The sequence below is a fragment of the Salmo salar genome, chromosome 12, assembly GCF_965601325.2.
Source record: "Salmo salar chromosome 12, fSalSal1, whole genome shotgun sequence".
Classification (NCBI taxonomy): Eukaryota; Metazoa; Chordata; class Actinopteri; order Salmoniformes; family Salmonidae; genus Salmo; species Salmo salar.
In genome coordinates this window covers 3732501-3758886 of record NC_138302.1, presented here as the reverse complement: position 1 = coordinate 3758886, position 26386 = coordinate 3732501, and the positions used below count along the sequence as shown (strand labels likewise).

At 44.4% G+C, this 26386-nt stretch overlaps 1 protein-coding gene across 2 annotated transcripts; it reads left to right on the top strand.

The window, feature by feature from the left end:
* The first annotated feature begins 2239 nt into the window (after positions 1 to 2239).
* On the top strand, positions 2240 to 22834 carry LOC123725372 (uncharacterized). Of its 2 annotated transcripts, none has more exons than XM_082958466.1 (2): positions 2240 to 2855; positions 15769 to 22834. In XM_082958466.1, exons 1-2 carry the CDS (start codon positions 2510 to 2512, stop codon positions 16560 to 16562), a joined length of 1140 nt encoding a protein of 379 aa, XP_082814592.1. In that variant the 5' UTR covers positions 2240 to 2509; the 3' UTR covers positions 16563 to 22834. The 2 variants fall into 2 exon arrangements, with proteins under 2 accessions (XP_082814592.1, XP_082814593.1); XM_082958467.1 differs by lacking the exon at positions 15769 to 22834 and adding an exon at positions 8307 to 8921.
* The last annotated feature ends 3552 nt before the right edge of the window (positions 22835 to 26386 follow it).

The window sequence follows — 26386 nt, the reverse complement described above, 5'->3', positions numbered from 1 at the left end:
GTCCACTATGTGTTCAGTCCTGGGGGGGGAACAGAATCAGTCCACTATGTGTTTAGTACTGGGGGGGGGGGGGGGGGGGGAACAGAATCAGTCCACTATGTGTTTAGTACTGGGGGGGGGGGGAACAGAATCAGTCCACTATGTGTTTAGTACGGGGGGGACAGAATCAGTCCACTATGTGTTTAGTACTGGGGAGGGAACAGAATCAGTCCACTATGTGTTTAGTACTGGGGGGGGGGGGGGGACAGAATCAGTCCACTATGTGTTTAGTACTGGGGGGGAACAGAATCAGTCCACTATGTGTTTAGTACTGGGGGGGAACAGAATCAGTCCACTATGTGTTTAGTACTGGGGAGGGGGAACAGAATCAGTCCACTATGTGTTAAGTACTGGGGGGGAACAGAATCAGTCCACTATGTGTTTAGTACTGGGGGGGGGGGGGGGGACAGAATCAGTCCACTATGTGTTTAGTACTGGGGGGGGGGGGCGGGGGGAAAGAATCAGTCCACTATGTGTTTAGTACTGGGGGGGAGGGAACAGAATCAGTCCACTATGTGTTTAGTACTGGGGGGGAACTGAATCAGTCCACTATGTGTTTAGTACTGGGGGGGAACAGAATCAGTCCACTATGTGTTTAGTACTGGGGGGGGGGGGACAGAATCACTCCACTATGTGTTCAGTCCTGGGGGGGGAACAGAATCAGTCCACTATGTGTTTAGTACTGGGGGGGGGGGGGGGGGGGAACAGAATCAGTCCACTATGTGTTTAGTTTTGGGGGGGGGGGGGGGGGGGAACAGAATCAGTCCACTATGTGTTTAGTACTGGGGGGGGAACAGAATCAGTCCACTATGTGTTTAGTACTGGGGGGGGGGGAACAGAATCAGTCCACTATGTGTTTAGTACTGGGGGGGAACAGAATCAGTCCACTATGTGTTTAGTACTGGGGGGGGGGGGGGGGGAACAGAATCAGTCCACTATGTGTTCAGTCCTGGGGGGGAACAGAATCAGTCCACTATGTGTTTAGTACTGGGGGGGGGGGAACAGAATCAGTCCACTATGTGTTTAGTACTGGGGGGGGGACAGAATCAGTCCACTATGTGTTTAGTACTGGGGGGGGGGGGGGGGGAACAGAATCAGTCCACTATGTGTTTAGTACTGGGGGGGGGGGGGAACAGAATCAGTCCACTATGTGTTTAGTACGGGGGGGGGGGGGGGGGGGGCAGAATCAGTCCACTATGTGTTTACTACTGGGGGGGGGGGGAACAGAATCAGTCCACTATGTGTTTACTACTGGGGGGGGAACAGAATCAGTCCACTATGTGTTTAGTACTGGGGGGGAACAGAATCAGTCCACTATGTGTTTAGTACTGGGGGGGAACAGAATCAGTCCACTATGTGTTTACTACTGGGGGGGGGGGAACAGAATCAGTCCACTATGTGTTTACTACTGGGGGGGGGGAACAGAATCAGTCCACTATGTGTTTAGTACTGGGGGGGAACAGAATCAGTCCACTATGTGTTTAGTACTGGGGGGGAACAGAAGCAGTCCACTATGTGTTTAGTACTGGGGGGGAACAGAATCAGTCCACTATGTGTTTAGTACTGGGGGGGGGGGGGGGACAGAATCAGTCCACTATGTGTTTAGTACTGGGGGGGAACAGAATCAGTCCACTATGTGTTTAGTACTGGGGGGGAACAGAATCAGTCCACTATGTGTTTAGTACTGGGGAGGGGGAACAGAATCAGTCCACTATGTGTTTAGTACTGGGGGGGAACAGAAGCAGTCCACTATGTGTTTAGTACTGGGGGGGAACAGAATCAGTCCACTATGTGTTTAGTACTGGGGGGGGGGGGGGGTGGGGGGGAACATAATCAGTCCACTATTTGTTTAGTACTGGGGGGGGAACAGAATCAGTCCACTATGTGTTTTGTACCGGATCGTATGTGTGTAATTGATACACGTTGTTTTCTAGTGATCACTGTCAATTTGCATCAATCAACTCATTACCATTATACTGTATGTTGTAATGTAAAAAATAAATAAATAGTAATGTTTTAAAAATATATATATTCTTGAAATTAAAAAAATAAAAAAAATAATTGAAAGTGATTCACTTTTTTGTTGTTGTTGTTGTTGTCTGAAAAATAAATAAACTTTACCCCATTCAGTGGATGGCGACGTGGATCATTCAGTTGGTGTCGCCTGGTGTGACGTTTAATCTAGTGGACGGAACTCTTCTTTCAACAACAACAACACGGCTACTGATTCTATGGATTTAACCGCCTCGGTAGCTTTGCTAGCCAAAATAAAAAACGAAATATTGAACCTCTACACTGTTTCGGTGTATATTAACAACTGTATTTTAAAAACACACTCCTGTCGTCTACCTAATTATCCCGTTTAAGTTCATATTTATTCTGTTGTTATTAGTCAGGTTGCCCGGTTTGATAAATTAGCCTAGCACTTGGCTAGTCGCTAATGCTAACTTGCTAGCTATCACCCTTGACCATGAGCTCACCAAGCTACTCTCCTGTTAAAGAGGAGGAGGAGGAGGTCTGCTGGACTGAGGAAGAGGGTCTGTGGCTGAACGTTGTCGTGAAAGAGGAGGAGGAAGAGGAGGAGGATGTTACAGTAAAACAAGAAGTGGAGGAAGGTGAGGCTGTTACAGTGAAAGAAGAAGAGAAAGACGTTTCAGTGAAAGAAGAGGAAGACGCGTTCAGAGTGAAAGAGGAAGAGGGGGATGTTACAGTAAAAGAAGAGGAGGAAGATGCAGTTCTTGGAGTGAAGAAGGAAGGAGAGATTACTGTCACATTGAAAGATGAAGAGGAGGAGACAGGAGACCTGATTAACACCAGTAAGTACTGTCTTAAGAACAGGGTCACTTACTCTACAGTTAAACTGATGTGTGATTTTTATAGGGTCAATCTGCAATTCCTACATCTGTTTTTGGACTATAAATAGCCCGTTGTTTCTTGAAGAATAGAACTTATAAAATGCCTCATGAGCTAAACTTCAACTTTCTTTACAAAAATAAATAAATGTAGGTGAAATTATTTAAATTATTTCAAGGCTATAGCCTACAAAGAAATACACTCAGAATTTTTAAAACAACATTTCGTTCTATTAAGTCATTACAGTCTATACACTGAGCATATAGCCTGTGACTTATTCAGACTTAAATACAAATAAAAAAAATAAAAAATGACTTAGTGCCTTTTGAATTCATTTTTAGAAACACGAGTTTGGCCAGTCTATGGCTTCAGGCTCATACGATAGTGCCTGGAGAGTGGCCTCTCCACACATACAGAGCCACTGGGGAAGCTAAACACCCATTTGGCCACTCTTGACAGGCTGGGCAGAGATGCAGAGCCACTGGGGAAGCTAAACACCCTTCAGGCCACTCTTGACAGGCTGGGCAGAGATGCAGAGCCACTGGGGAAGTTATACACCCATTTGGCCACTCTTGACAGGCTGGGCAGAGATGCAGAGCCAATGGGGAAGCTAAACACCCATTTGGCCACTCTTGACAGGCTGGGCAGAGATGCAGAGCCACTGGGGAAGCTAAACACCCATTAGGCCACTCTTGACAGGCTGGGCAGAGATGCAGAGCCACTGGGGAAGCTAAACACCCATTTGGCCACTCTTGACAGGCTGGGCAGAGATGCAGATTTGTTATTTTTCTATAGATAAGCCCTAAAGTTTTTTTAGGCAAAATAGCCCAATCAAAACGGAAAGCGCTCCTTGAACGTGGGAATATGCCAGGCCTATTGTGGGCCAAAAATCAATTATGGCCTATAGTATAGGTAATAAAACCAAAATTAAATAAACGTTTAAGAGATCAGATTTTTGTTGTTGTTGTTTATAAATACGTTTTACACTTAGTTATCTACCCACTTCGTTCCATATGCATCTAGTAATCTACACCATCATGCTTTTGGGATTACATGTCTTTTCACATTCTTTAGTTGTTGACATCACCACACTCTCTCTCTTGCTCTTGGTTCTCATCTTTGTAAGTCACTTTGATTTAGCAACTGTGTGTTTTATCAGTTTCTTTATGTCAAATATTTAGTGAAACTCCGTGACAGTAGCAAGGGGGATAATAGCAGCACGTAAATAGACTATAGATTCATGCTGGGCCGGGCCCTGAGCTCGTGAAGTGACTCGCTACTGGAGCGAAATTGGAGAGGGGGGTGAGAAAGCCGACGCTCCAGCCTTTGGGAATCTTGGGTGAGGTCCAGGTGGTATACCCTCCAGCCTTCTGGGTAGTTTGGGTGAGACCCAGGCAGGATCATGCTGTGGGGATATTTTTCAGCGGAAGGGACTGGGAGACTAGTCAGGATTGAGGGAAAGATTAACGCCGCAACCAGAGCCTGAACCCGATCGAACATCTCTGGAGAGACCAGAAAATAGCTGTGCAGCAACGCTCCCCATCCAACCTGACAGAGCTTGAGAGGCTCTGCAAAGAAGAAGAATGGGAGAAACTCCCCAAATACAGGTGTGCCAAGCTTGTAGCGTCATACCCAAGAAGACTCGAGGCTGTAATCACTGCCAAAGGTGTTTCAACAAAGTACTGAGTAAAGGGTCTGAATACTTTAATGTAAATGTGATATTTAAGTTTAAAAATGTTAAGACATTTGCAAAAATTTCTACAAACCTGTTTTTGCTTTGTCATTATGGGATATTGTGATGTCATTATGGGGTATTGTGATGTCATTATGGGATATTGTGTGTAGCTTGATGAGGGGGGGGGGGGGGGGGGAAACAATTTAATACATTTTAGAATGAGGCTGTAATGTAACAGAATGTGGAAAATGTCGAGGGGGTCTGAACACTTTTCGAATGCACCGAATATACTTTAGTTCAGAAGGAGAGGTTATAACACTATATACTTTAGTTCAGAAGAAGAGGTTATAACACTATATACTGTAGTTCAGAAGGAGAGGTTATAACACTATATACTGTAGTTCAGAAGGAGAGGTTATAACACTATACACTTTAGTTCAGAGGTTATAACACTATATACTTTAGTTCAGGAGGAGAGGTTATAACACTATATCCTGTAGTTCAGAGAGGTTATAACACTATATACTTTAGTTCAGAGAGGATTTAACACTATATACTTTAGTTCAGAAGGAGAGGTTATAACACTATATACTGTAGTTCAGAGGTTATAACACTATATACTTTAGTTCAGAAGGAGAGGTTATAACACTATATACTGTAGTTCAGGAGGAGAGGTTATAACACTATATACTGTAGTTCAGAAGGAGAGGTTATAACACTATATACTGTAGTTCAGAAGGAGAGGTTATAACACTATATACTGTAGTTCGGAAGGAGAGGTTATAACACTATATACTGTAGTTCAGGAGGAGAGGTTATAACACTATATACTGTAGTTCAGAAGGAGAGGTTATAACACTATATACTGTAGTTCAGAGGTTATAACACTATATACTTTAGTTCAGAAGGAGAGGTTATAACACTATATACTGTTGTTCAGAGGTTATAACACTATATACTTTAGTTCAGAGAGGTTATAACACTATATACTGTAGTTCAGAGAGGTTATAACACTATATACTGTAGTTCAGAAGGAGAGGTTATAACACTATATACTGTAGTTCAGAAGGAGAGGTTATAACACTATATACTGTAGTGCAGAAGGAGAGGTTATAACACTATATACTGTAGTTCAGAGGTTATAACACTATATACTTTAGTTCAGAGAGGTTATAACACTATATACTGTAGTTCAGAGAGGTTATAACACTATATACTTTAGTTCAGGAGGAGAGGTTATAACACTATATACTGTAGTTCAGAGAGTTTATAACACTATATACTTTAGTTCAGAGAGGTTATAACACTACATACTTTAGTTCAGAATGAGAGGTTGTAACACTATATACTGTAGTTCAGAGGTTATAACACTATATACTGTAGTTCAGAGAGGTTATAACACTATATACTTTAGTTCAGAAGGAGAGGTTGTAACACTATATACTGTAGTTCAGAAGGAGAGGTTCTAACACTATATACTGTAGTTCAGAAGGAGAGGTTATAACACTATATACTGTAGTTCAGAAGGAGAGGTTATAACACTATAGACTGTAGTTCAGAAGGAGAGGTTATAACACTATATACTGTAGTTCAGAAGGAGAGGTTATAACACTATATACTGTAGTTCAGAGAGGTTATAACACTATATACTGTAGTTCAGAGAGGTTATAACACTATATACTTTAGTTCAGGAATAGAGGTTATAACACTATATACTGTAGTTCAGAGAGGTTATAACACTATATACTTTAGTTCAGAGAGGTTATAACACTATATACTTTAGTTCAGGAGGAGAGGTTATAACACTATATACTTTAGTTCAGGAGGAGAGGTTATAACACTATATACTGTAGTTCAGAGAGGTTATAACACTATATACTTTAGTTCAGAGAGGTTATAACACTATATACTTTAGTTCAGGAGGAGAGGTTATAACACTATATACTTTAGTTCAGGAGCAGTTAGTAGCAGTTAGCAGGCCGGGGCTAGCAAGCTAGCAGTTAGCAGGTTGGGGCTAGCAGTTAGCAGGCCGGGGCTAGCAAGCTAGCATGAGGGCCTTAGAGGGACGTCGCGATGGGGAGAAAAGTCTGTTTTTGCCTCATCGTGCGGTGACGTCAATAGACCAGTCGTGGAATTAGTAGGGTTCCAAGTAGCAGAGGGGTCCAAGTCCAATTGGCAAAATGGGTATAGTGGTCCAAGAAACTGGCCGGTGGATCAGCTAACAGTCCAATATGCTCTAGATAGCTAGCAGGTCGCGGTTAGCAGAATGGGCCTTCAGGGGACATCGCGCCTGAGGGGCATGTTGGGATCCTCGGGCAGATTATGTCGGTATTCCAGTCGTAGAGGATCGGCGGGGTTCCGTGCCCCGTACCGGCAGTAGAAGAGGTTTGGATATTGTAGCCGAGGAGTGGGCTTCAGGAGTAGCCCAGGAGCCCTAGCCGGGAGATGGGTCTAGCATGGGCTAGCTCCAGGCTAGTTGGTGCTAGCTCCGGGACGGAAACGTTAGCCAGGAGTAGTCAACCCGGGTTGCGGTTAGCTAGCTGCGATGATCGAGATGAAAAGGTTTCAGAGTTAGCGGTAGGAATCCGGGGATATGGAGAGAAAAATAGGTCCGGTATGCTCTGGTTTGAAACGCGTTGTACGAACTGGCGAGAGCTTTCCAAGCTAAAGGTTAGCTGATGACCGCTAGCAGTGGTTAGCTGACTGATAGCTGATAGCTAGTTAGCTAGTTAGCTTCAGTTGAGGTATTCCAGATTCGGAGGTAAATAGAAATATTTTAGAAGAAAAACAGATCCACACCACATTGGGTGAGGCGGGTTGCAGGAGAGTATATTGAAGTTGAGGTTTAGGAAAAAAAATATTTAAAAAGAATGCGCATAAAAAGATATATACATGAGACGTCTGACTGCTACGCCATCTTGGATTTTGGACTTGTAGATGACCTAGAGCCAGTGGCTTTGGCGACGAGTTCTAACCAGACACCTAGGTATTTGTAGTTGTCCACATATTCTAGGTGTCTGGTTAGACTGTAAACTCTCCTTCTAGACTCACATCAAACAACTCCAATCTAAAATTAAATCTAGAATCGGCTTCCTATTTCGCTACAAAGCATCCTTCACTCACGGTGCCAAACATACCCTCGTAAAACTGACTATCCTACCGATCCTTGACTTCGGCGATGTCATTTACAAAATAGCCTCCAACACTCTACTCAGCAAATTGGATGCAGTCTATCACAGTGCCATCCGTTTTGTCACCAAAGCCCAATATACTACCCACCACTGCGACCTGTATGCTCTCGTTGGCTGGCCCTCGCTTCATACTCGTCGCCAAACCCACATTGGCTCCAGGTCATCTATAAGTCTATGCTAGGTAAAGCCCCGCCTTATCTCAGCTCACTGGTCACCATAGCAGCACCCACCCGTAGCACGCGCTCCAGCAGGTGTATTTCACTGCGCACCCCCATAGCCAATTCTTCCTTCGGCCGCCTTTCCTTCCAGTTCTCTGCTGCCAATGACTGGAACGAACTGCAAAAATCACTGAAGCTGGAGACTCATATCTCCCTCACTAGCTTTAAGCACCAGCTGTCAGAGCAGCTCACAGATCACTGCACCTGTACATAGCCCATCTGTAAATAGCCCATCCAACTACCCACATCCCCATACTGTTATTTATTTTGCTCCTTGTTACGTTCCCCAGTTTCTGTTGTGGTTTGTGTATTATCATGTATGTATTTCAGGAGATGGATTCCTGAAGTTCTCAACGAGCAGCTGATTGGTCAATCAACATTGATTGTTTGGAGAGCTGACCCCGCCCCCCCTCAAGAGGACGCAGCTGTCTCCAATTACTAACTTCTTCTGAAGCTATATAAGCCCCAGTTCTGTTGCTCAGAAGGGAGATGATTGCTGAGAGACAAGGCTAATGGCTGAGGGTTATAGCATGTTGGTTGTTTCCAAGAATTTTGGTATGTACTGTGTCCGTTGTTGCTGAGGGAGCTGATTGGTTGTGTGTGTCAATAGGATGCAGTGTTTTGATTATTGACTTACATTTGTGTAATTCTGTTTCATTTGTTCCCAGGGGGGAAGGGGAAGGCACCTAGGGAGTGTTTAGGCAAGAGGCCCGCAGGCATACATATACCCGTAGTAGTTTGCTGTCTATGCACACTAGGAAAGACCTGGGCGGACCAACCCCTGTATTTTGGTTAGTGCACCAGGTGGTGCTAAATAGGTAAGTAGTGGGTAGTCAGGTAAGGTAGGAGAGGGGGCTTTGATATTTACTTTCTTTGCTTTGGTTCCGTCCAGCCCCTTTTTCCCAAACCTTATCACGTGAAGGAATAAATTCCCTGTTAACGGTATTCTCTGCCTATTCGTCATACTTGTTCACACCTACATTTTCCTACCTTATTCACAACAAGGAGAGTTGAGTTGTAGCAGGGTGTTGCGTTCCCTCTTTCTAGAGGCGTGCGTAACATAATGGGGGCTCATCCGGGATCCCATTAAACCCCCCCGGACCCTGCTGCACTGAGCTTTCTGTGATTTGTGAGTATGGGTGACTAGTTTAGTTTGTGGTTAGTTCAGTGTTGAGCGTCATAGCATTAGCTATTTGTTGGCTCTTGTGTTTGGTGTAGTAGTTTACAATGGCTACTTTTGATGTACAATCCTTTTTGGATAACCCGTCGTGGGAGGTGTTTAATAAGTGTCGTAAAAGTGATTTAATGACCTTGGCTGACCATTATTCATTGTCTATTTCGCACAATTTAGTTAAGGCGGAGGTTAAGAAACTAGTGTTAAATGTATTGTTAGAAGAGCAGGTGCTTGTGTTACCGCTGCCTGAACCTACTACCCCTGTAGGGGATGTTGCTGCTCCTGTAAGCCCGTCGGTTTCTGAGACCGAAGGCGAGGCTAAAGCTCCAGCCACATTGCCCCGTTTTGATCCGCTCTCCCCACTGTCAACTGGTGATGCCAGAAGGGATGTCCGTTCTATACAGTTTCAACTGGAAGCGGAAGAGAGAGCCCAAATTAGGCGAGAAAATCTCCAGTTAGAAATCTGTAAAATAGAGGCTGAAAAAGAAAGAGAACAGCGGCAGTTGGAAATCTGTAAAATAGAGGCAGAAAGAGAACAGCGGCAGATGGATTTCAAAATGCGCCAAATGGAATTGGAGGCAGAGACAGCGAGGCTAGCCTTTGTTCCTACTGTGCCTGTTAGTGAGTCGTCCTCACCAGCTGGAGCTTCCAACACGTTTGACATTAGTAGGCAGATTGCCTTAGTACCTTTGTTTAGAGAATCAGAGGTTGACTCCTATTTTTGTGTGTTTGAACGTATAGCCGTAGCCTTGAAATGGCCTGAAGAAGTATGGTGCTTATTACTTCAGTGTAAATTAACTGGAAAAGCCCAAGAGGTTTTATCAGCGCTACCTTTGGAAGATAGTTTGAACTATGAAGTGGTCAAAGCTACCGTTCTTCGTGCTTATGAGCTTGTGCCTGAGGCATACCGACAGAGATTTAGGTCTCATAGAAAGTCTCCTAGTAAGACTTATGTGGAGTTTGCTAGAGACAAGGGAAATCTGTTTGATAAATGGCATGCTGCTAGTAAGGTAACTGATTTCAACTCTCTCCGGGAGTTAATTTTGTTGGAAGAGTTTAAAAATTGCTTACCCGAACGCATTGTAGTATACCTAAATGAACAGAAAGTATCCTCCCTGTCAGAAGCGTCTGTGTTGGCAGACGAGTTTGTGTTGACGCACAAGAGTGTGTTTTCGGCTCATACTGAGAGTAGAGCTACTGAGTTGCCTACTTTTAGTCCCAGTCGGCCCACAGTATATCAAGCACGCCAGAAAAATGAGCGTCCCTGTTTCTATTGTCATAAAGTGGGACATGTGATTAATGATTGCTTCCTACTAAAACGCAAACAAGGGATGCCTTTTCGTGCCAAGCCGCCAACAGGTGTTGGGCTAATTCGTACTGTTGTGAGGTCTGAAACAAAACAGGTGCCTCAGAGTAAATGTAGTTTGAAAGTCTCAGTACCCGACCGCAGTTACGAACCGTTCATTTTTGAGGGGTTTGTGTCCATAGCGAATGACGAAGCATCTCAGCGTCCTGTTAAAATCCTTAGAGATACAGGGGCGGCGCAGTCATTTATATTGTTTGATGTGTTGCCCTTATCCGACAATACATACTGTGGTTCCAGTGTGTTAGTTCAGGGTATTGAAATGGGTTTTGTGCCGTTGCACTTTGTGAATGTACACTCTGAGTTAATCAGTGGAATATTCAGAGTAGGGGTACGTCCTAAGTTGCCAGTAAAAGGTGTGACCTTTATAATGGGTAACGATATTGCTGGAGGAAAGGTAGTACCCGTATTGGAAGTGTTGGATAAAAGTGACCACTCTCTCTCCAATGAGTTGGCACAGAGTTATCCCCATGTGTTCCCCGCTTGTGCTGTCACTCGTGCTCAGGCAAGACAAATGGGTGACGTGATAGATTTGTCAAAAACTGTTTTGTTTAAAGAAGTTGATCAAGAGGATGGGTTGTGTACTACCTCTAAGAAGCTGATCACCTCTGACAAACAGCCCAGGGGAAGTGAAATCGCGCCCCAATTACATGACATTCTTTTGACTGTCACCCCCGAGAAGGTGATTGAATGTCAAAAGGGAGACATCAGTCTTCGCAAGTGTTTTGCTTCGGTAACTTCCATTGAGGAAGCTAAAACTAAAGAGACTGCCTACTTTATGGAAGCAGGAGTTTTGATGCGTAAATGGGCAGCTCATGACACCGTTAGTGACTGGAGTGAAGTGTGTCAAGTGGTTGTTCCTACACCATTCCGACAGCAGGTGCTGTCACTCGCCCATGACCAGGCGTGGTCCGGACACTTAGGGATCACGAAGACTTATAACCGAGTCCTTCGACATTTTTTTTGGCCAGGTTTGAAGTCTGACGTTGTCCAATTCTGTAAGACATGCCACGTATGTCAACTCACTGGGAAAGCGAATCAAACAGTTCCACGTGCGCCGCTCTGCCCGATTCCTGTGGTGGGGGAACCGTTTGAAAAAGTGATAATTGATTGTGTAGGTCCATTGCCGAAAACCAGGTCAGGTAACCAGTTCTTACTAACAATAATGTGCAGTGCTACTCGATACCCAGAGGCTATTCCTCTACGGACAATAACGGCTAAGACTGTGGTGAAGGCATTAGTGAAGTTCTTCTCTACGTTTGGACTCCCTAAAGTAATCCAAACTCACCAGGGATCCAACTTTATGTCAAAGCTGTTCTCTAGTGTGTTAAAGACGCTGTGTATTTCCCATCAGGTCTCCAGTCCGTATCATCCAGAGAGTCAAGGGGCTCTCAAACGCTGGCATCAGACGCTGAAGGCAATGCTACGCAAGTATTGCATGGATACCAGTACTGATTGGGATGAGGGGGTGCCCTTTGTCTTATTTGCTATTAGGGAAACAATACAAGAGTCCTTAGGGTTCAGCCCTGCTGACCTTGTGTTTGGACACACCCCATGGGGTCCGCTAAATGTTTTGAAGGAGCATATCTTATCTCCTACACCCAGTAGCGCCCCTAAAAATGTGTTGGATTATGTCAGTAAGATGCGGGAGAGACTGCACGCTGCAGGTGCATTAGCCCAAAAGTCTCTCTCCTCTACTCAAAAACGCATGAAGTTGCATTATGACAAAAAGGCTGTTGGCCGTTCTTTTGCACCAGGTGATCAAGTTTTAGTTTTGTTGCCAATCCCTGGTTCATCTCTGTCAGCACGTTTTTCTGGACCATATCTTGTGGAAAAGAAACTCAGTGACACCAATTATGTGATAAAGACCCCAGATCGGAGGCGTTCTTCCCGAATGTGTCATGTTAACATGCTGAAAGCATATTATATGCGTGATTCTCCCAACAGCTCCTCAAGAAAGCCTGTCCAGCCCGCCGTTTCCAGTGTGGCTGCGGTGGTGCTGAAGCCTGGCTGGTATCTAGAGGAGGATAAGGAGGATGGGTTGGAGTTACGCCATACGTTACAGCAGTGTGAACGCTTATGTAATTCAGAGATGCTGAAAAAGTTACCATCTCAAATGGAACATTTGGATAAAGACCAAACTAAGGATCTTATCTTATTGATAAACAGTTTTCTCACTGTGTTTCAGGATGTTCCAAGTCGCACGTCCATCTTGGAACATGACGTGGATGTGGGGGACGCTGTTCCTATAAGTCAGCATCCGTACCGGGTTAATGCAAAGAAAAGGGAGGTAATGAAAAGTGAGGTAGCTTATTTATTACAGAATGACATGGCAAAACCCAGTAACAGCTCCTGGAGTTCCCCGTGTATTCTTGTTCCTAAGCCTGACGGTACGTCTCGCTTATGTACGGACTATCGTCGAGTAAATGCCGTTACAAAGTCTGATTCTTTTCCTCTACCTCGCTTAGATGACTGCATTGATAGAATTGGCTCTGCTGCTTACGTAAGTAAATTAGATTTGCTAAAAGGTTATTGGCAGGTGCCTTTGACCTCTCGAGCTTCTGACATCTCGGCTTTCGTTACGCCAGATAACTTCGTACAATATTCTGTGATGCCCTTTGGAATGTGTAATGCACCTGCTACTTTTCAGCGGTTAGTTAACATTGTTTTTGCCGATGTACCAAATTGTACTGCTTATCTTGACGATGTGGTAATACATTCGTCTACTTGGTCTGATCATTTCGCCACCTTGAAAAGTGTGTTTCAGCGGTTGGCGAATGCTTCTTTAACCCTCAATTTGGCCAAGTGTGAGTTTGGGAAGGCTACAGTGACTTACTTAGGGAAACAAGTGGGACGAGGTCAAGGTCGCCCAGTAACTGGCAAAGTGGAAGCAATTGTTGCTTTTCCTGCTCCCACGACTCGCCGCCAGTTGCGCAGATTCCTGGGGATGGTAGGTTACTATCGTACTTTCTGTAAGAATTTCTCGACGGTAGTAGCTCCCCTTTCATCTCTGCTTAGTCCGAAGGTACCATTTAAGTGGTCCCAGGACTGTAACTATGCTTTTGAGTCCGCTAAAGCGCTACTTTGTAGTGCCCCAGTGCTTGCCGCCCCCAACTTTGACAAACCTTTTAAGTTGGAGGTAGACGCTAGTATAGTGGGGGTGGGTGCGGTTCTCTTGCAGGAAGATGAAGATGGAGTGGATCGACCCGTCAGTTTCTTCTCCCGTAAGTTCAACTCGTGTCAGTCAAGGTACTCCACAATTGAACAGGAAACGCTGGCTTTATTGCTAGCATTACAGTTCTTTGAGGTATATGTGGGTTCCAGTGCCTTGCCTGTAATGGTCTTCACGGACCATAATCCTTTGGTGTTCTTAAAGCAAATGTACAATCAGAACCGCCGCCTTATGCGGTGGGCTCTGATTGTACAAGGATATAATGTACAGATAGCCTATGTGAAGGGCTCGGCAAATGTGGTTGCCGACGCTCTATCACGGGTTTAGTAACTGGGGAAGCGTTGATTTTTGTTATTGCAAACTGTATGTTTGCATTTTTTGTGTTGGGCGTGTTACGTTCCCCAGTTTCTGTTGTGGTTTGTGTATTATCATGTATGTATTTCAGGAGATGGATTCCTGAAGTTCTCAACGAGCAGCTGATTGGTCAATCAACATTGATTGTTTGGAGAGCTGACCCCGCCCCCCCTCATCAGGACGCAGCTGTCTCCAATTACTAACTTCTTCTGAAGCTATATAAGCCCCAGTTCTGTTGCTCAGAAGGGAGATGATTGCTGAGAGACAAGGCTAATGGCTGAGGGTAATAGCATGTTGGTTGTTTCCAAGAATTTTGGTATGTACTGTGTCCGTTGTTGCTGAGGGAGCTGATTGGTTGTGTGTGTCAATAGGATGCAGTGTTTTGATTATTGACTTACATTTGTGTAATTCTGTTTCATTTGTTCCCAGGGGGGAAGGGGAAGGCACCTAGGGAGTGTTTAGGCAAGAGGCCCGCGGGCATACATATACCCGTAGTAGTTTGCTGTCTATGCACACTAGGAAAGACCTGGGCGGACCAACCCCTGTATTTTGGTTAGTGCACCAGGTGGTGCTAAATAGGTAAGTAGTGGGTAGTCAGGTAAGGTAGGAGAGGGGGCTTTGATATTTACTTTCTTTGCTTTGGTTCCGTCCAGCCCCTTTTTCCCAAACCTTATCACGTGAAGGAATAAATTCCCTGTTAACGGTATTCTCTGCCTATTCGTCATACTTGTTCACACCTACATTTTCCTACCTTATTCACAACAAGGAGAGTTGAGTTGTAGCAGGGTGTTGCGTTCCCTCTTTCTAGAGGCGTGCGTAACACTCCTTTGCACCCCAGTATCTCTACTTGCACACTCATCTTCTGCACATTTATCACTCCAGTGTTTAATTGCTATATTGTAATTATTTAACCACTATGGCCTATTCATTGCCTTTACCTCCCTTGTCCTACCTCATTTGCACATGCTGTATATATAGACTTTTCTACTGTATTATTGATTGTATGTTTGTTTTACTCCATGTGTAACTCTGTGTTGTTGTATGTTGTCGAACTGCTTTGCTTTATCTTGGCCAGGTCACAGTTGTAAATGAGAACTTGTTCTCAACTGGCCTACCTGGTTAAATAAAGGTGAAATAAATAAAACAATTATAAAAAGACATTACTACTGAACAATTAAGACAAAATATGACTGTTGTTCTTCACTTGACTGTCTTATTAGTTTATTAGTAATAATTAGTTAGTTAAATTAGTAGTATTAGCTATAACGCATGCTAGCAGATACCCCATAGACTTCCAGTCATTGCGCTAACGCATGCTAGCAGATACCCCATAGACTTCCAGTCATTGCGCTAACGCATGCTAGCAGATACCCCATAGACTTCCAGTCATTGCGCTAACGCTAACGCTAATCTATCCGCTAACGTCCTTCCTACTGGACACAGAGACCAAAATGGTATCCGTGAGTTTATCTGACTAGGGGAAGTAGGTAAATAAAATTAATTAATTAATTAAATTAAATTGTAATAAAATAAATAAAATTTAATACAATTTTAATAAATTAAATTATTTAATAAAATTTTTATAAAATAAAATAAGTAAAATAATTTAATAAAATAAAAATACCAAAGAAAATCCATTCAATTTTAGAAGAAAATTGTAAAAAAAAAAGTTTGTAAAATAATTTAAATATTCACTACTTTGACTTGTGTGACTTTGTTGTTCAAACAGGAGAGAGTCGTGACTATCTTGGATCCTCCGGGGAGCCTCAACAACAACATCATGATGCTGACGAAGCAGAGAAGAGTCTCTCCAGATCAGAACTCCTCAAGAAACACCAGCAGAGATTCATCTATTCAACAGAACTTAAAAGACATCCGAGAATCAATACAGGAGAAAAACCTTACAGCTGTGATCAATGTGGGAAGAGTTTTGCTAAGGCAGGAGGCCTGGCTATACACCACAGAATACACACGGGAGAAAAACCTTACCACTGCTCTGACTGCGGAATGAGTTTTGCTACCTCAAGCCAGCTGATAAGACATCAGAAAACACACACAGGAGAAAAGCCTTATTGCTGTGATCAGTGTGGGAAGAGATTCATTCAATCGGCTAACCTGACTGTACACAAGAGAATACACACCGGAGAGAAACCGTACCACTGCTCTGACTGCGTGAAGAGCTTTTCTACCTCAAGTGGATTGATAACACACCAGCGAACACACACGGGAGAGAAGCCTTACCACTGCTCCGAGTGCGGAAAGAGCTGTACCACCTCAAGTGCACTGATATCACACCAGCGTACACACACGGGAGAGAAGCATTACCACTGCTCTGATTGTGGGAAGAGTTTTACTACTTTAAGCAACCTGACACAACACCAGCGAACACACACAGTAGGGAAGCCTCATAGCTGTGATCAATGTGACAAGACATACTCCCATCTAATGTCTCTGATTAAACATCAGAAAATACATGCAGGAGATCCAGAATGTGGAACGATCTCCAACACCAGACCTGGGTAGTAGAACACAGAGTGTAGAATGACCTCCAACACCAGACCTGGGTAGTAGAACACAGAGTGTAGAATGATGTCCAACACCAGACCTGGGTAGTAGAACATTGAGTGTAGAATGACCTCCAACACCAGACCTGGGTAGTAGAACACAGAGTGTGGAATGATCTCCAACACCAGACCTGGGTAGAAGAACACAGAGTGTGGAATGATCTCCAGCACCAGACCTGGGTGGTAGAACACAAAGTGTGGAATGATCTCCAACACCAGACCTGGGTAGTAGAACACAGTGTAGAATGATCTCCAACACCAGACCTGGGTAGTAGAACACAGAGTGTAGAATGATCTCCAACACCAGACCTGGGTAGTAGAACACAGAGTGTGAAATGATCTCCAACACCAGACCTGGGTAGTAGAACACAGAGTGTAGAATGATCTCCACCACCAGACCTGGGTAGTAGAACACAGAGTGTGGAATGACCTCCAACACCAGACCTGGGTAGTAGAACACAGAGTGTAGAATGATGTCCAACACCAGACCTGGGTAGTAGAACATTGAGTGTAGAATGACCTCCAACACCAGACCTGGGTAGTAGAACACAGAGTGTGGAATGATCTCCAACACCAGACCTGGGTAGTAGGACACAGAGTGTAGAATGATCTCCAACACCAGACCTGGGTAGTAGAACACAGAGTGTGGAATGATCTCCAACACCAGACCTGGGTAGTAGAACACAGAGTGTAGAATGATCTCCAACACCAGACCTGGGTAGTAGAACGCAGAGTGTAGAATGATCTCCAACACCAGACCTGGGTAGTAGAACACAGAGTGTGGAATGATATCTTTGTGATAACTGTTGATGTTCAACTTGATTCACCCTTCAGTATTTCTTAAATCATACTCTTGACAGCTCTGTCAAATGATCACATTTCCTAGTTTGTAAAACGATCAAACATTTTAATAGAAACATTTTATAGAATAAACATCAGGGACATATGACAACAATCTGTGAAATGTAAACTCTTCTAGGTTTCCCCAGCAACAGTTCCCATAACATGATGCTGCCACCACTAGAAAAATACAAAAGGGTTTTACTCAATGTTTAGATTTTAGATTTTTAGATTTTGACCCAAACTGTAATTTTTAATTTAGGCCAAAAAAGGTTATTTAACATTTTATTTAACTAGGAAAGTCAGTTAAGAAAATATTCTAATTTTAAAATGAAAGGCACAAACCTGCATGACGCTGGGCCAATTGTGTCCCGCCCTATGGAACTCCCAATCACGGCCGGCCGGCTGTGGTACAGCCTGGATTTCGAACCAGGGTGTGTCTGTAGTGACGCCTCAAGCAATGAGTAGCAGTGCCTTAGACCGCTGTGATACAGCCTGGATTTCGAACCAGGGTGTGTCTGTAGTGACACCTCAAGCACTGAGATGCAGTGCCGTAGACCCCCGCGCCACTCGGGAGCTCCTGTAGGGAAGTTATTTGCAATGTTGTTGATCCTCTGTATATTTTTCAAGTATTGTGGTGTCAGCATCATGTTATGGGTATGCTTGTCACCGGGAGGGTAGTTTGTCAGGATCAAAATAAATATGAAAGAAGCAAAGCCCAGGTAAATCATTATGTGAAAACCTAACCTTGGGATGGTGTTATTGGTGACACACATTTTAATGGCAAAGACACACGGCAGAATGTCTTTCCCGAGAGGTTGTTTTTTTGCGTGTTTCTGACTGGTCCAGTCTGTCTTGTCTCTGTCTTGTCTCTTACATCTGCTTGGAAATCCTAGACATGGTTTGAATATTTGCTGTCCATCAATGATTCCCAAACGAAATGTACTGAGCTAGAACAATTTGGACAAAAAAATATTTGATACAGTGTATGTTGCCCTTAAATTTTTTTTACCCTCTATTTTTAACTAGGCAAGTCAGTTAAGAACAAATTCTTATTTACAATGACTGCCTTCCGGGGGAACAGTGGGTTGCCTTCTGCCTTCTTCAGGATGACAGAACGACAGATTTTCGGGGATTCGATCCAGCAACCTTTCGGTTACTGGCCCAACGCTCTAACCACTAGGATACCTGCCGCCCCTCCACTCTAACCACTGGGCTACCTGCCGCCCCTCCACTCTAACCACTAGGATACCTGCCGCCTCTACACTCTAACCACTAGGCTACCTGCCGTCTCTACACTCTAACCACTAGGATACCTGCCGCCTCCACACTCTAACCACTAGGCTACCTGCCGCCCCTCCACTCTAACCACTAGGCTACCTGCCGCCTCTACACTCTAACCACTAGGCTACCTGCCGCCCCTCCACTCTAACCACTAGGATACCTGCCGCCCCTCCACTCTAACCACTAGGCTACCTGCTGCCCCCGAAATAGTTGTAGAAGTTTGGTAGGATCTTATTTCAACATGATTCAACATTTGTAATGGCTGCCAAAGATGCTTCCGTCAAGACTATTTACTCTGTGGGGGCTGGAGACATCTTAACAGTTGTTTTATTCATTTGGAAAATGTTTTCTTTGGTTTTAACTGTAGATTGGTGGGGAAAATGTTTTCTATGGTTTTAACTGTAGATTGGTGGAGGGAAATGTTTTCTATGGTTTTAACTGTAGATTGGTGGAGGGAAATGTTTTCTATGGTTTTAACTGTAGATTGGTGGAGGGAAATGTTTTCTATGGTTTTAACTGTAGATTGGTGGAGGGGAAATGTTTTCAAATCAAATCAAATCAAATTTATTTTTATATAGCCCTTCGTACATCAGCTGATATTCTCAAAGTGCTGTACAGAAACCCAGCCTAAAACCCCAAACAGCAAGCAAAGCATGTGAAAGAAGCACGGTGGCTAGGAAAAACTCCCTAGGAAAAACTCCCTAGAAAGGCCAAAAACCTAGGAAGAAACCTAGAGAGGAACCAGGCTATGAGGGGTGGCCAGTCCTCTTCTGGCTGTGCAGGGTGGATATTATAACAGAACATGGTCAAAATGTTAAAATGTTAAAATGTTCATAAATGACCAGCATGGTCAAATAATAATAATCATAGTAGTTGTCGAGGGTGCAACAAGCACGTCCGGTGAACAGGTCAGGGTTCCATAGCCGCAGGCAGAACAGTTGAAACTGGAGCAGCAGCACGGCCAGGTGGACTGGGGACAGCAAGGAGTCATCATACCAGGTAGTCCTGAGGCATGGTCCTAGGGCTCAGGTCCTCCGAGAGAAAGACAGAAAGAGAGAAAGAGAGAATTAGAGAGAGCATATTTAAATTCACACAGGACACCGGATAAGACAAGAGAAATACTCCAGATGTAACAGACTGACCCTAGCCCCCCGACACATAAACTACTGCAGCATAAATACTGGAGGCTGAGACAGGAGGGATCAGAAGACACTGTGGCCCCATCCGATGATACCCCCGGACAGGGCCAAACAGGCAGGATATAACCCCACCCACTTTGCCAAAGCACAGCCCCCACACCACTAGAGGGATGTCTCCAACCACCAACTTACCGTCCTAAGACAAGGCCGAGTATAGCCCACAACGATCTCCGCCATGGCACAACCCAAGGGGGGGGCGCCAACCCAGACAGGAAGACCACGTCAGTGACTCAACCCACTCAAGTGACGCACCCCTCCCATGGACGGCATGGAAGAACACCAGTAGGCCAGTGACTCAGCCCCTGTAAAAGGGTTAGAGGCAGAGAATCCCAGTGGAAAGAGGGGAACCGGCAAGGCAGAGACAGCAAGGGCGGTTCGTTGCTCCAGCCTTTCCGTTCACCTTCACACTCCTGGGCCAGACTATACTTAATCATAGGACCTACTGAAGAGATAAGTCTTCAGTAAAGACTTAAAGGTTGAGACTGAGTCTGCGTCTCTCACATTGGTAGGCAGTCCATTCCATAAAAATGGAGCTCTATAGGAGAAAGCCCTACCTCCAGCCGTTTGCTTAGAAATTCTAGGGACAATTAGGAGGCCTGCGTCTTGTGACCGTAGCGTACGTGTAGGTATGTACGGCAGGACCAAATCGGAAAGATAGGTAGGAGCAAGCCCATGTAATGCTTTGTAGGTTAGCAGTAAAACCTTGAAATCAGCCCTTGCCTTAACAGGAAGCCAGTGTAGGGAGGCTAGCACTGGAGTAATATGATCAAATTTTTTGGTTCTAGTCAGGATTCTAGCAGCCGTATTTAGCACTAACTGAAGTTTATTTAGTGCTTTATCCGGGTAGCCGGAAAGTAGAGCATTGCAGTAGTCCAGCCTAGAAGTAACAAAAGCATGGATTAATTTTTCTGCGTCATTTTTGGACAGAAAATTTCTGATTTTTGCAATGTTACGTAGATGGAAAAAAGCTGTCCTTGAAACAGTCTTGATATGTTCTTCAAAAGAGAGATCAGGGTCCAGAGTAACGCCGAGGTCCTTCACAGTTTTATTTGAGACGACTGTTTTCCATGGTTTTAACTGTAGATTGGTGGAGGGGAAATGTTTTCTATGGTTTTAACTGTAGATTGGTGGAGAGGAAATGTTTTCTATGGTTTTAACTGTAGATTGGTGGAGGGGAAATGTTTTCTATGGTTTTAACTGTAGATTGGTGGAGGGGAAATGTTTTCTATGGTTTTAACTGTAGATTGGTGGAGGGGAAATGTTTTCTATGGTTTTAACTGTAGATTGGTGGAGAGGAAATGTTTATGGTTTTAACTGTAGATTGGTGGAGGGGAAATGTTTTCTATGGTTTTAACTGTAGATTGGTGGAGGGAAATGTTTTCTATGGTTTTAACTGTAGATTGGTGGAGGGGAAATGTTTTCCATGGTTTTAACTGTAGATTGGTGGAGGGAAATGTTTTCTATGGTTTTAACTGTAGATTGGTGGAGGGGAAATGTTTTCTATGGTTTTAACTGTAGATTGGTGGAGGGAAATGTTTTCTATGGTTTTAACTGTAGATTGGTGGAGGGGAAATGTTTTCCATGGTTTTAACTGTAGATTGGTGGAGGGGAAATGTTTTCTATGGTTTTAACTGTAGATTGGTGGAGAGGAAATGTTTTCTATGGTTTTAACTGTAGATTGGTGGAGGGGAAATGTAATTTAATAACTTTTTAGAATTAATTTTAAGGCAGCAAATTGTGAAGACTGGCGTGTAGACTTTCACTAGTGGTTCTAAGTAAGCCTTGTCTGATCCATAACTCCCAGGAACCCATTTCCTGTAACACAGTACAGTACATCCCCCTGGACAGGAAGCTAGTCTGCAGGACCATAATAACACAGTACAGTACTTCCCCCCTGAACCAACTGACTGAACGTTGAACCAGCTAACGGAACATTGAACCAGCTAACGGAACATTGAACCAGCTAACAGAACATTGAACCAACTGAAGGAACATTGAACCAGCTAACAGAACATTGAACCAACTGAAGGAACATTGAACCAACTGAAGGAACATTGAACCAGCTAACGGAACATTGAACCAGCTAACGGAACGTTGAACCTGCTAACGGAACGTTGAACCAGCTAACGGAACGTTGAACCAGCTAACAGAACATTGAACCAGCTAACGGAACATTGAACCAGCTAACAGAACATTGAACCAGCTAACAGAATATTGAACCAGCTAACAGAATATTGAACCAACCAACAGGACCTTGAACCAGCTAACAGAACATTGAACCAGCTAACAGAACATTGAACCAGCTAACAGAACATTGAACCAGCTGAAGGAACGTTGAACCAGCTGAAGGAACGTTGAACCAGCTAACAGAACATTGAACCAGCTGAAGGAACGTTGAACCAGCTGAAGGAACGTTGAACCAGCTAACAGAACATTGAACCAGCTAACAGAACATTGAACCAGCTAACAGAACGTTGAACCAGCTAACAGAACATTGAACCAGCTAACAGAACGTTGAACCAGCTAACAGAACGTTGAACCAGCTAACAGAACATTGAACCAACTAACAGAACGTTGAACCAGCTAACAGAACATTGAACCAGCTGACTGAACATTGAACCAGCTAACAGAACATTGAACCAACTGAAGGAACATTGAACCAGCTAACAGAACATTGAACCAACTGAAGGAACATTGAACCAGCTAACAGAATATTGAACCAGCTAACAGAACATTGAACCAGCTGACTGAACGTTGAACCAGCTAACGGAACATTGAACCAGCTAACAGAACACTGAACCAGCTAACAGAACATTGAACCAGCTGAAGGAACATTGAGTTAGGTCTACATATCCATAACATGTACAGTGTTCCATATTTCATATTGTTGATAAATATGTAGTTCTTATCTTTTAGTTTAATCTGTATTTGTTTTATACAAATCACACCATATAACCTGAGGGTGATCATTTTTATTTTATTCAATTGAGTATTGTAACAAATATAAAAAGCAAATGTGTTTGAGAATGAGTCAACTATGTTGAGACAGAGGGAAGGAGACAGATGGAGAGAGAGAGAGAGGTGGTAGGAGAGAAATAGACAGAGGGAGACATGGAGGGAGGGAGGGAGACGGAGGGAGGGAGGGAGGGAGACAGATTGAGGGAGAGAGGTGGTAGGAGAGAGGGAAGGAGACAGATGGAGGGAGAGAGGTGGTAGGAGAGAAATAGACAGACGGAGAGAGGGAAGGAGACAGATGGAGAGAGGGAAGGAGACAGATGGAGAGAGGGAAGGAGACAGATGGAGGGAGGGAAGAAGACAGATGGAGAGAGGGAAGGAGACAGATGGTGGTAGGAGAGAAATAGACAGATGGAGAGAGAGGGAAGGAGACAGATGGAGGGAGAGAGGTGGTAGGAGAGAAATAGACAGATGGAGAGAGAGAAAGAGACAGATGGAGGGAGAGAGAGGTATAAGGAGAGAAATAGAAAGATGGAGAGAGGGAAGGAGACAGATGGAGAGAGGGAAGGAGACAGACGGAGAGAGGGAAGGAGACAGATGGAGGGAGAGAGAGGTGGTAGGAGAGAAATAGACAGATGGAGAGAGGGAAGGAGACAGATGGAGGGAGAGAGGTGGTAGGAGAGAAATAGACAGATGGAGAGAGGGAAGGAGACAGATGGAGGGAGAGAAATGGAGAGAGAGGGAAAGAGAAGATGGAGGGAGAGAGGTGGTAGGATAGAAATAGACAGATGGAGAGAGGGAAGGAGACAGATGGAGAGGGGAAGGAGACAGATGGAGGGAGAGAGGTGGTAGGAGAGAAATAGAGATGGAGAAAGGGAAGGAGACAGATGGCGAGAGGGAAGGAGACAGACGGAAAGAGGGAAGGAGACAGATGGAGGGAGAGAGAGGTGGTAGGAGAGAAATAGACAGATGGAGATAGGGAAGGAGACAGATGGAGAGAGGGAAGGAGACAGATGGAGGGAGAGAGAGGGAGGGAGGGTAATCTCGAGCCATAATCATTATGCTTAATTCTTTGTCAAAAAATATTTGTATTTCTTTCTGCATATCTCAGCATACCTCTTGATCTGTCTGTATCCTCTCGACTGCTGGTTCTTTTTTGTTAAAGAAAATCAACATGATTCTCTGCATCTCTGCTAAAATCTGGGTAAAAAAATGGAAAAAAATGTGAGTCTTATTCAGTACATTTAGTTATTGCTTGTTTTTTCTAGTCTACCGACCTTACCAGCAGGCTTGTCAGCTAAGGTAGTTAGACAAGCTAGCTACTCTATCTTGATAGCCTGAAATGGCATCTTTGGTAGCTAGTTATAATGTAGGTAGTTAGACAGTAATACCCTGTATATAATCTCCACATTGACTCTGTACCGTAATACCCTGTATATAGTCTCCACATTGACTCTGTACCAGTACCCCCTGTATATAGCCTCCACATTGACTCTGTACCGGCACCCCCTGTATATAGCCTCCACATTGACTCTGTACTGGTACCCCCTGTATATAGCCTCCACATTGACTCTGTACCGTAATACCCTGTATATAGTCTCCACATTGACTCTGTACCGGTACCCCCAGTATATAGCCTCCACATTGACTCTGTACTGGTGCCCCCTGTATATAGCCTCCACATTGACTCTGTACCGGTACCCCCTGTATATAGCCTCCACATTGACTCTGTACCGGTACCCCTGTATATAGCCTCCACATTGACTCTGTACCGTAATACCCTGTATATAGTCTCCACATTGACTCTGTACCGTAACACCCTGTATATAGTCTCCACATTGACTCTGTACCGGTAGCCACCTGTATATAGTCTCCACATTGACTCTGTACCGGTACCCCCTGTATATAGTCTCCACATTGACTCTATACCGTAACACCCTGTATATAGTCTCCACATTTACTCTGTACCGGTACCCCCCTGTATATAGTCTCCACATTGACTCTGTACCGGTACCCCCTGTATATATCCTCCACATTGACTCAGTACCAGTACCCCCTGTATATAGCCTCCACATTGACTCTGTACCGGTACCCCCCTGTATATAGCCTCCACATTGACTCTGTACCGTAATACCCTGTATATAGTCTCCATATTGACTCTGTACCGGTACCCCCCTGTATATAGTCTCCACATTGACTCTGTACTGGTACCCACTGTATATATCCTCCACATTGACTCTGTACCGTAACACCCTGTATATAGCCTCCACATTGACTCTGTACCGTAATACCCTGTATATAGTCTCCACATTGATTCTGTACCGTAACACCCTGTATATAGTCTCCACATTGACTCTGTACCGGTACCCCCCTGTATATAGTCTCCACATTGACTCTGTACCGTAATACCCTGTATATAGCCTCCACATTGACTCTGTATCGGTACCCCCTGTATATAGCCTCCACATTGACTCTGTACCGGTACCCCCTGTATATAGCCTCCACATTGACTCTGTACTGGTATCCCCTGTATATAGCCTCCACATTGACTCTGTACCGTAATACCCTGTATATAGCCTCCACATTGACTTTGTACTGGTACCCCCTGTATATAGCCTCCACATTGACTCTGTACCGGTACCCCCTGTATATAGCCTCCACATTGACTCTGTACCGGTACCCCTGTATATAGCCTCCACATTGACTCTGTACCGTAACACCCTGTATATAGCCTCCACATTGACTCTGTACCGGTACCCCCTGTATATAGCCTCCACATTGACTCTGTACCGGTACCCCCTGTATATAGCCTCCACATTGACTCTGTACCGGTACCCCCTGTATATAGCCTCCACATTGACTCTGTACCGGTACCCCCTGTATATAGCCTCCACATTGACTCTGTACCGGTACCCCCTGTATATAGCCTCCACATTGACTCTGTACTGGTATCCCCTGTATATAGCCTCCACATTGACTCTGTACCGTAATACCCTGTATATAGCCTCCACATTGACTTTGTACTGGTACCCCCTGTATATAGCCTCCACATTGACTCTGTACCGGTACCCCCTGTATATAGCCTCCACATTGACTCTGTACCGGTACCCCTGTATATAGCCTCCACATTGACTCTGTACCGTAACACCCTGTATATAGCCTCCACATTGACTCTGTACCGGTACCCCCTGTATATAGCCTCCACATTGACTCTGTACCGGTACCCCCTGTATATAGCCTCCACATTGACTCTGTACCGGTACCCCCTGTATATAGCCTCCACATTGACTCTGTACCGGTACCCCCTGTATATAGCCTCCACATTGACTCTGTACCGGTACCCCTGTATATAGCCTCCACATTGATTCTGTACCGTAACACCCTGTATATAGCCTCCACATTGACTCTGTACCGGTACCCCCTGTATATAGCCTCCACATTGACTCTGTACCGGTACCCCCCTGTATATAGTCTCCACATTGACTCTGTACTGGTACCCCCTGTA

Coding starts and splice junctions, on each gene's coding strand:
- LOC123725372 (XM_082958466.1), top strand. CDS start 2,510: ATGAGCTCACCAAGCTACTCTCCTGTTAAAGAGGAGGAGGAGGAGGTC. Junction 2,856..15,768: donor AGGAGACCTGATTAACACCA/GTAAGTACTGTC, acceptor TTGTTCAAACAG/GAGAGAGTCGTGACTATCTT.